The 10,848-nt window shown below is 36.0% G+C and overlaps 1 protein-coding gene across 1 annotated transcript; it reads left to right on the top strand.

The window, feature by feature from the left end:
- The first annotated feature begins 76 nt into the window (after positions 1-76).
- On the top strand, positions 77-10,570 carry LOC107002732 (V-type proton ATPase subunit a3). Its single transcript, XM_015200890.1, has 18 exons — positions 77-358; positions 1,719-1,763; positions 2,913-3,035; positions 3,108-3,215; positions 3,340-3,450; positions 3,525-3,698; positions 4,333-4,470; positions 4,873-4,980; positions 5,165-5,272; positions 5,527-5,675; positions 6,372-6,525; positions 7,410-7,570; positions 7,999-8,205; positions 8,316-8,499; positions 8,595-8,675; positions 8,771-8,964; positions 9,627-9,686; positions 9,930-10,570. The coding sequence occupies exons 1-18, from the start codon at positions 209-211 to the stop codon at positions 10,135-10,137; spliced, it is 2,463 nt and encodes an 820-aa protein (XP_015056376.1). The 5' UTR covers positions 77-208; the 3' UTR covers positions 10,138-10,570.
- Positions 10,571-10,848: the final 278 nt, after the last annotated feature.

Raw genomic sequence — 10,848 nt, 5'->3', positions numbered from 1 at the left:
AATTAAAGAAAACCGAGGGTGCGAAATAGGAAATAACAAGAATAGTAAATCCGAGTCGCGTGAATAATGTGGAAGCGGTAAGAAAGAAATAAAACTCAGCTACTCCTTCTTTACTGTGTGATGTGATCCATATATCATTTGTAGAGGAGAGAAGAAAGTCAGAGCACAGATTTGAAACTCGGGTCGGAGGAGCAGAAGAATAGCTACAATGGCGGAGCAAACTGGTGGAGGATGCTGTCCGCCGATGGATCTGTTCCGTTCAGAGTCGATGCAACTCGTCCAAATCATCATTCCGAATGAATCTGCTCATCGGACAATCGATTATCTTGGAGAAATCGGACTAATTCAGTTCAAAGACGTGCGTTTCTTAATATCTATACTTTTTCTTTTTTTCGCTATGTTTATTTGTGTTTGATGTATTCTTATCCTGTACTATCGGATAATTGTGTGGACTTGCTGTATGGCTAGGGTTTATATGTTGTTTTCTGCTTTATTTTTGGTTAAATTTGGACGAATTTGAGATTTAGGATTTAGAACAGTGTTAAGAGTTTGTTTATTTTCTTGTTTCTGCGATATTGATCAAGAATCGGTTCAATTAATCAGGCATTCACGTTATAGAGTTAGAACATATCGTTAATTCTAGATGCTGAACAGTATCAGAGCTAATTCACTTTCTTGTTCCTGCGATATTGATCAAGATTCGGTTCAATTAGTCGGGCATTATCATTATAAAGTTTGAACAAATCGTTAATTCTAGATGCTCTTGTTTTTATCCACTGTTTTATCTTGATTTTTACGATTCCTTCCTTAGCAACATGGTTTTGCTAAAATCCTTGATTTTCACATGATGTCTGTATGTTTGGTAGGAATTAGGATCTTTTATTAGATAAGGGCGTTTAAAGGTAGATATACTGCTTTCAGACTCTCAGTACTGATTTAGTTTTAAACTACTTACTAAATTTTCTCATTTTGGCTTCGTTCTGATTTTTGAGTGGGCCGTCTCTATTGACAGACTTCATTTGATAATTGAGTCATATATGTAGGTATATTCCATTTAAGGTGTAATATAACACTAATCCTTTTTATAAAATATTGACAATTATCTTGAAACTTTTGCAATTTTTGAAAAAGTTCTATTGACTCATCGCTGATGCACAAATTTACTATAGCGTGATATTTCAGGATCATCATACTAAAAGAAAAGGCACTGAAGTATAAAAACTTTTTTTTTTTTTTTATGATGAGGGAACATGTAGTAGCTAACCTTTGGTGCACACAACCTTTACAATAGTTTGCAAACCACACAGGTGAGGTAAATCATACTAGGCAACCCCGTGCGACAAGCTCGACCCTGAAGGTCAACCCCTAGCTGTTGCAAGCAATTGGTTTCGAACTTGAGACCTCCATCGTGGAAGTCCAAGCCAAACCATCCGAGCCATCCTGAAGGGTTAAAATGCACGAAATTTACTTATTTAGTCTTATCTACATCTTGGGTGCTCTCTGCAATGACTTTGTTAGAACTCCACTCATGATTTTGTTTCCTCACAGTTGCTTATGCAAGCTATCTTTGTTATATTTATATTGTTGTAGGGGCCTCGGACTTGTTAATTATAATTAATCAAGTGCAGTGATGTTACGTGCATATTATATGGACTATTTACTGGTTTATGAGATCTTTATCTTTGCATTTTATTTATCCAATTTTCGTTTTTTTACAGTTGAATGCCGAAAAGAGCCCATTTCAACGAACATATGCTAATCAGGTATTGCATGAAATAGTTAACAATCCGCTCAATTCCAGAATAGTTTACTCTATTGTACTCTCATCAATCTCTTACTTTAGTTCTCCATTCTGTCACATTATAGCGATCAAAATCTGGTTAATTATCTTTTGGGATTATCAGCCATTACTTAAAGATTGGGGTAGGAGAATTATGTTGTTTATTATTTTTGTGGGAAAAAGGAAGAAATCCTCTTTATGAGTAGAGAATCTTATCGATGTAATTATAACTTTTTACATTTTATTTTTTTGGTTCTTTCCATCAATCAGGTTGTTGTGTTTCTTTCTTGATGGATTATTCCATTTCCACTCTTTTGGACTAATTTTTCCTCAGAATAGCATTAATTAGAGGGGTTGGTGAAATTAACCCAATTAGTAAATCCTTTGATGATGTACCCATGCCGTCCATATTGCTGTCATGTTAATTTCTTTTAAGGACCTGAATTGTCTGGCGCTGAAAAGAACCTTTCTTTTGAATGACTGCCAATGATATGAGCTTCCACAAAATATCCTCATCTAATTTTTGGTCTTCCTTTAGAGCCATACAATAATGATCACACCCTTTTGCCTGACAATAGGTAAAGTTTAAAAGCTATTTCCTCTCCTTTCTGCGAACACAATATTCACATCCTTCTGCTTTCTTGTCATCTCCCTTCCTCATGTTGAAGGGAAACAAACAAAAAGAGGAACAAGGAACCAGGGGGGTATGTGGGAGAACTCACAATATCTTAATCTAGCTATTTGCTCCTCCCAATTAACTAAACCTCAATTCTCATGTTTAGTTTTAAATTAGTGACCCTAAGGTTTACATTTTACAACTACCACAACAAAGGTGTTGGAACTTGTGAATTTTAACAGAAACAGTCTTATGAGACGTGCTCATTTTGTATCAAGAGAACTTAGTTGTTGTGTGTCAAACTGAAAGCTCCAGCGTAGGTAGTAACTTGAATGACTTTGTGCATAGATGTCATTGAGTCACATTTTTGTAGTGCCCGACACCTTTTTTTAAATGTGAAATATGTTAGGTGCTTTCTTTAAAGATATTTGTTTATCTTCTTTTGCATATATCTTCTTCGCTCTTGCTATTCAGAACTGGTAACCTTATACATATAACACTGTATTCCTTGTGCAGATCAAAAGATGTGGAGAGATGGCTCGTAAGTTACGTCTATTTAAGGAACAAATGTCCAAAGCAGGCTTGTTATCTTCTTCTACATCTGCCACACAAGTTGACTTAAGTTTTGATGACCTTGAGGTATGTTTAGTCATCTGTTTGTATGTCAATTACTTTTGTTCAATGACTCAACACAGCTTGTTTGTGTACTAGGTCAAGCTTGGAGAACTTGAATCAGAGCTGATAGAAATGAATGCTAATGGCGATAAGTTACAACGTTCATACAATGAGCTTGTGGAATATAGACTTGTTTTGCAAAAGGTGCAATTTCTTGGTTTATCAACGTCGGAAGAACTCCTAGTATTGCTTAGTTTACTATTCGACTTTTGAAAAAAAGAAAGCTGATTGTCAATATAGTATTTTACACATTCTATATGTTTTCTAGGCTGGTGAGTTTTTCCACATAGCGCAGAGCAGTGCTGAAGCTCTACATCGAGAACAGGCATCAAATCAAACTGGCGAACAATCATTAGAAACTCCTTTGCTATCAGAACAGGTAAACCTTGATATTTAGAAAATTGTATATTTTCTTCCTTTGGAGTAACTCTGTAGTTGGTTTCGGATTCTTAGGAAGCAGTGACTGATCCATCCAAGCAAGTTAAGTTAGGATTTATTACTGGACTTGTTCCGAGAGAAAAATCGATGGCCTTTGAGAGGATTCTCTTTCGTGCTACCCGGGGTAATGTGTATTTGAGGCAGGCTGTAGTTGAAGAGCCCGTCATCGATCCCGTTTCTGGAGAGAAGGTATTTTCATCAACTTTTGATAAGATTCATGGACAAAAATTGATTGCAAAGCATGTCTTTTATCTAGTAGTTTTATCCTTGTTTGCAACTCAATGAAGAGTTTTTGATCACATAAAATCAGCGGGACACCTCTACCGAAAAGTGGATGCTCGTGATATTATTTATGTTGGTATCTATATGCCATATGGTCTAATTGGATGTTTTTGAATGTCGATTTGGGTTTTCCATAGTGTTTCAGTGCTCTCTGCGACTCTCCCAGGAAAATGTAATAAGTACTTATTCTTTTTAGAAACTTTAATCAGTATCTGTTTTTTTGTGAGAAAGAATGTTTTCTTTTGAATATCTACTTGTTTCTTGTCAACTTTGTAATTCACAAATATCTGATAGTACATATTTATACTTGTAGAAATGAATATTATTAGTGGCCATTTGTTATGAAGTTGTTGTCATATCTCAATAAATAAATTAATAAAAATGTTTTAGAAGTTATGCAACATTTAATTTGATAGGAAGCACTGTTGATTACAGCTGCTCCCTACTAGCTACAATCAGAAAGTTGATTTTCATTTTTGGTCAGACTAGCATATATCCGCTAATCAAAGAATGATTTATTCTACTCTTCGGGTAATTTCAGGTTGAGAAAAACGTATTTGCAGTCTTCTTTTCTGGTGAAAGAGCAAAGAGCAAAATTCTCAAAATATGTGAAGCTTTTGGAGCAAATCGTTATTCTGTCCCCGAGGACCTTGGTAAACAGGCCCAGATGATCACTGAGGTATGCATTACATCCTTTATTTTTCCTAGGCCATCCTTGCTCCAGTTCCGTCCTCCTATGTCAAGTCCCTTTCTGCTTTTATCAACTTAGTTATTTTTGAGTAATAGCTAACTAAAACAGCATCTGGTCTCAAACTCATTGTGGTGAATTAGCATTTACAAGTCAAAGAAAGTAACAAAAGGAACATCTTCTTGTATGTGAGGAGAAGAAAATCTGATACAAATCATTTATTTGTTGGTGTTAACTATTATTTTGATATTGTTATTGTTTGGATGAAAATACCTTCTTCCTTATCTGGCATCACTGTGCAACTAATTTATGGAAGTCTGAATCTGTCTGGTTGGTACTTCTCATTTATTTGGAATACTAAGAATAAAGTATGTCTACGATGTCCCTTTGCAGGTCTCTGGAAGAATCTCAGAGCTAAAGACGACCATAGATGCTGGCTTGGTGCACCGGGGAAATTTATTACGAACTATTGGTGAACACTATGATAAATGGAATATTTTGGTTAGTTATTTAACAAAGGAGAAATATTATTGTTCTCATTACCAAGCCTTTTTAACTTCTTGAAGAAACCTATTTTTGCATATTTGTTGTTTGTGTAGAGCTTTTATTCCGTAATTTATATGAATGGCTTAATGTTTGTCTATCAGCTTTTGTTCTACTGAGCACATCTTTTTGATTATTTTAGGCGAGGAAAGAGAAATCAATTTATCACACTCTCAACATGCTTAGCATTGATGTGACCAAAAAATGTCTGGTGGCTGAAGGTTGGAGTCCTGTTTTTGCAACCAAACAGGTGACTATTTTTTTTATCTTTCGTTTCTTGGTCATGGATGGTACTCAGGTTCATGTATGGGATGAAAGACTAACAGGAAGAGGAGAGTGTAATTATCTTATGATCAGATCTGGTGATGTTACTCCCTTAACTTAACAATGAAAAAGACTTCTCTCCCTTTCCTTGATATTTCCTGTCAATTTAGTAGTGGAAAGATGTCCACTTTGGCATATATATAAGCATGTTAACTTAGTAAATGATGTATGATCGTGCAGATCCAGGATGCGCTGCAACGGGCAACACATGACTCAAATTCAGAAGTTGGTGCAATCTTCCGGGTTCTGCGAACCCGAGAAATGCCGCCTACATATTTTCAAACAAATAAATTTACTTCTTCTTTTCAGGATATCGTCGATGCATACGGGTGTGTCTCTAGTCCCAAATTTTGGATTCCTTTTACGGAAAGATTAAACGATGATTTTTCTCTTTTTCTGGTTGTCTATATGGGTCAAGTATCTGTCTTCTGCAATCTCTTGCAGTTTCTGGCATTTGTAAGATATGTTCTTTTGGGGTAACGAAGATTAATACGAGTTGCTATATTTAAACACCATATTCTCCCTTATATATCACTGAATATCTGTCCCCTAAAGAATAACTAATTATCTATTATTCATTTTGGAAACACAAATGCCTACTGATTATGAACCACTATAACTTAGCACTTGAAATTGCCAATATCATTTTGCTCAAGTAAACGAACATCTTTTCTATCAAAAAGTGAAAAGATTGACTTGGCAAACATAGATTGATCATGTTTATATCCTTACATATCTTTAACGGGATCCTTTAAATGTTAAGTTTTCTTAGAACATAGCTATCATATAGCCTAAAGAAGCCTGCCACTTTTACTTCTGTAGAATCGGTGAATTCTGTTTATTCTTTGTGTTTGACAACTAAAGTGATAGCGTATTCGAGGTCATTGGTGCTTGCATTTGTAGACTAACCCTCTTTCTTTAGTGATAGAAGTGCACACAGTTAGTTTCAACCTTTATACTATTTCTAATACTTACTGTATGCGATGTTGTTAGTCATATTCATGCTGTTTGATCAACTGTTGCAGGGTGGCTAAATATCAGGAAGCAAATCCTGGTGTTTACACTATCGTCACATTTCCATTCCTTTTCGCAGTTATGTTTGGTGACTGGGGTCATGGTATCTGTCTGTTGCTAGCTACCATGTTCTTCTTATTCAATGAGAAGAAATTCTCCAGTCAGGTGACTATTGCAATCTACTTATGTATTACACATTACCTAGTTGGATTGGTTTAAAGACCCAATTGGGTATGTCTGTTACATCAGTTTGCTTTAAAAAACGTAGGAATCACCTCTTATTTCCCTTGTAACAAACCCTACAAAGATCCCTTGAAATAATGCTTAGGGGATGTCGTTTGTTGTCTAGTGACCGCGACACGCTAAGACCTATATCACCTTCTTGTCAATTGTAAAAATAGATGTATTTTTATTATTTGGTGTAATGAAGACTTCTCTACTGATGTTGATGTAACGATTGGAGGTTTTGAAGTCCTTGCAGCTACTTAGGATTCATACCAGGCCCCAGCAATAACTGTGTACTATAGAGCTTTTAGTATTTATAAAATACCTTATTTATCAAAACTAGGTCAGCTTCTAATGTGAGCAAGGAATAGGTGTATGTTCATCAGGCAGGTATAACTTGAGGTACCTCTAAATGACACAACATTTTCATAGTTTCAACAAAGGAAAAAAAACTACATGGGTTACAGTTATTAAGTTGATAATGTATGCTCAAAGGTTCTTCAATGATAAGAACATTTCTCTTGGAAGATTAGCAGAAAGTTGATAATGTATGCTCAAAGGTTCTTCAATGATAAGAACATTTCTCTTGGAAGATTAGCAGAAATCTGAGTGTGTTGGTCTGGCGTCGTCCACATTCTAGTAATTCTCTTGTGCAGGTTTTGGTTAATTGGGGTATACTTGGATTAAGAATATTCTTAGAACTATTAGTTTGGTTATAGTTTATGGAAGTAATGGAATTTTTCCAAGTGAATTACGTACGCCCTTTCTGCTGGAGCATGAATGTAAATTATTTGAAACATGATAGATAATGATCATGAATGCAGAAACTTGGAGACATCATGGAAATGACTTTTGGAGGGCGATATGTGATATTTATGATGTCCCTCTTCTCAATATACACGGGCCTGGTCTATAATGAGTTCTTCTCTGTGCCGTTTGAGTTGTTTGGAAAATCAGCATATGGGTGTCGTGATCCTTCTTGTAGGTATGGGTTTATTAAAATAATTTTTTTGATAGATTAGAGTTGTTTCCTTTATTAATACCTTTAGGTATCGTTTGGTAGAGTGTATAAAAATAATACCCAATATTTATTTACTAAAGTATCTTTCACAATTATGGTGGAAAAGATGTAAAAGTACTTTTCAGGGGTAATTGGTTCTTTAACCATATTAATGCATGTATTAAATCCTTCGCATTACTAATACCTAGAAATCCATGGTATTAGTAATACACTCCTCAATACACAATAGAGTCTATAACATTAGTTATAAATAGCATGAAAAAATGCACCAAACAAGGGACTACTAAAACGTATAATTAATGCATGCATTATTTTGCTAATACACTCTACCAAACGACCCCGTAGTGTCTTATCTGTTGCAATTTGGCTAATCCTAGTTGGCTTGATTGTAGGGATTCTACCACTGCAGGCTTAATCAAAGTGCGTGACACTTATCCATTTGGTGTCGATCCAGCATGGCATGGTTCACGTAGTGAGCTGCCGTACCTCAATTCATTGAAGATGAAAATGTCTATCCTCATTGGGGTGGCCCAGATGAACCTTGGGATAATTCTGAGCTTTTTCAATGCTCTGTTCTTTCGCAATGGTGTGAACATTTGGTAAGTTCCAATGCATTCAGGTTACAGTCCCTAGATTTCTGGCAGTGTCATGTATCGGTTTGGATGTTTCAATCAAGATGTTGACAGTTAGCCAAACTTTGCAATGTCAGGTGTCAATTTATTCCCCAAATGATATTTTTGAATGCTCTTTTTGGATACCTGTCCGTCCTTATCATTGTGAAGTGGTGCACCGGGTCCAAAGCTGATTTATACCATGTAATGATATACATGTTTCTTAGCCCGACAGATGAGCTCGGTGAAAACCAACTTTTTGCTGGTCAGAAGATGACTCAGGTTGAGTATCCCTTCATAACCACACTTTGTACGATTCTTCACATTTCGATGGGAGATGTCTGATTTCACTTTGATTTTTGTTAACATTTGGCCAGCTTGTCCTGCTACTCTCGGCCCTTGTTGCTGTCCCATGGATGCTTTTTCCAAAGCCCTTCCTATTGAAAGCTCAGCATGAAGTATGTTTGCTTAACTTGTTTCTCTGTCCTTTTCACTTATTCATAAGCTTTTGTTTGTTGAACTTTTAATGATATTTGTTTTGCTACTTATTTAGAGGCACCAAGGACAGTCCTACACAGCACTTCAGGAGGCAGAAGAGTCTTTATTAGTGGAGAGTAATGATGATTCTGGTCATCATGGGGAATTCGAGTTCAGTGAGATTTTTGTTCATCAGCTCATTCACACAATTGAATTTGTACTTGGAGCAGTCTCAAACACAGCTTCGTACCTTCGTCTGTGGGCTCTCAGGTATGCTTGAGGAGTTAGGATGTGTTTATCTCCTGCTTTATTCTAGTAACACAATTCTTTTTTTGCTTCTATGCTGAAACCTTGCTCATAATAGTCGTTGAATAGATTTTAGACAAAATGCTTTGCCCTTAGATTTTTATATCTTGATTCATTGTTCGAATTATTAACTATAATGGGTATATGTGGTTATTGGGAATGGAATCTCTTCTTGAATCTCCAAAACCAGTGATATGCGTTGTGTTTGCCCCATAGGTGTCTGTTTAGAGGCCGAGTGAGAGAGGATGTATTGGATAGTGGCTGCACAGTACTAAGCTTTCATATTGGTATGTTATCAATAGGAGAGATAACATTGTCAAATTACCTAATTGGGAAAATCTCCCTGGGCTTTATATTAAAGGAGAATCTAATTGAAAATGCTGCTGGAATTTAAAAGAGATGACCAAAATTAAATTGTATTAAAAAAACCACTCATCCTGACTTCATTGTAGTCGCCCAGAACACCCCAACTATTACTATATATCCTGTTCATAATTTGCATATTAGTAAAATCCCTACCAGTGTAAAGCTAACCCTGTATTAACTCATCACTTGACCACCCCATAAATATTATTACACATCACCTTTCTATTGACAGAATAATTTCCAATGTTGCTTTTTTTCAGCCTTGCACACTCTGAGCTGTCCAGTGTATTCTACGAAAAGGTTCTACTTCTCGCCTGGGGGTAAGTTATTCTATGTTCGTTGACTAATAGCTTCCTACACTATTGGTTCAAATTGATTACATGTTTGGTTCTCTGAGAATAAGCTGTCAAATATCAAGTTTGTATTTGCAGATCTCCAATATATAGAAATCTGAATGCCCTAGGCTTTAGCTGGCATGTAGTGGACTGAATATTCAGGGAAGAAAAAAATGATATATTTGTATATTATTAATACATTTAAAAAAATTTACTTATGCTCCTCAGGTACAACAATATCATTATTCTCATTGTTGGCATCATTGTATTCATCTTTGCCACTGTTGGAGTGTTGTTGGTGATGGAAACACTCAGTGCCTTCCTACACGCATTGCGACTTCACTGGGTGGAGTTCCAAAATAAGTTTTACGAGGGAGATGGATACAAGTTTAGTCCTTTCTCATTCAAATTGATTGATGTGGGGGAGGATGAATGAGTAAGCATCAAAGGTTCTCAGAGATAAAGCTCGCTGTTTGTAAAAGAATGTGTATGTTATTCTTTTCTGCTTGAATGGTCATCTTAGTGGAGGGGATAAGATCATTTTTTTCTCCTTTTCATTTTTGGTGGGATGGAGCAGTATTCTGTGAGCACGCTCCACTCTATTTGTTTTATTGGCACCGAGAGAAATAAGCATTCCTGCATGTGAGGTTCACAGCAAAGAAAGCAGCATCTGTGCAGCTGCAACTTTTAGATGGTATAATAAGTTATTTGTTAATTGTATTTGTTGTGTTGTGTGATCCAGAAATGGTCGATGTTTTGTGCGACAGATATGGCGGGACAGTTTGCCTGTAAATTAATCATACCACGTATGTTTATTAGCGTTTCTATTGGTAATAATGAGATCATGTGAACACAACATTCGTGGTGCATTCTTTTTCCTCAGTTCCATATGCAATTTCAGCTTGTTTTTCACCAAAAGAAAATATGTTTTTTTAGGTATGCATTTTGCCCACTTAGTTACGTTCGTGCTGAAAATAGTCGTTACAGATGAGACATTCTACTTCTTGTCTGAAGGGCTTGATTGGAGAAAGTCCCTTCTGGATTAATGATATGTTGTTGCATATAACTTCAAAATGTAGTTTAGATAATTAGAAGTGTTAAACAAAGAAGTTGTCCAAGTAAACAAAGATTACTGGTGAGACATTCT

Source organism: Solanum pennellii, chromosome 1, assembly GCF_001406875.1.
Source record: "Solanum pennellii chromosome 1, SPENNV200".
NCBI lineage: Eukaryota > Viridiplantae > Streptophyta > Magnoliopsida > Solanales > Solanaceae > Solanum > Solanum pennellii.
Note: the sequence above shows the minus strand (reverse complement) of the source record. Positions and strands in the feature narration are given on the sequence as shown.

What these genes read in the sequence shown, in the direction of transcription:
- LOC107002732 (XM_015200890.1), top strand. Translation starts at nt 209, where the DNA reads ATGGCGGAGCAAACTGGTGGAGGATGCTGTCCGCCGATGGATCTGTTC. An exon ending in GACTAATTCAGTTCAAAGAC is followed by an intron (nt 359 to 1,718) that starts GTGCGTTTCTTA and finishes GTTTTTTTACAG; the next exon opens with TTGAATGCCGAAAAGAGCCC. An exon ending in CTGGTCAGAAGATGACTCAG is followed by an intron (nt 8,500 to 8,594) that starts GTTGAGTATCCC and finishes ACATTTGGCCAG; the next exon opens with CTTGTCCTGCTACTCTCGGC.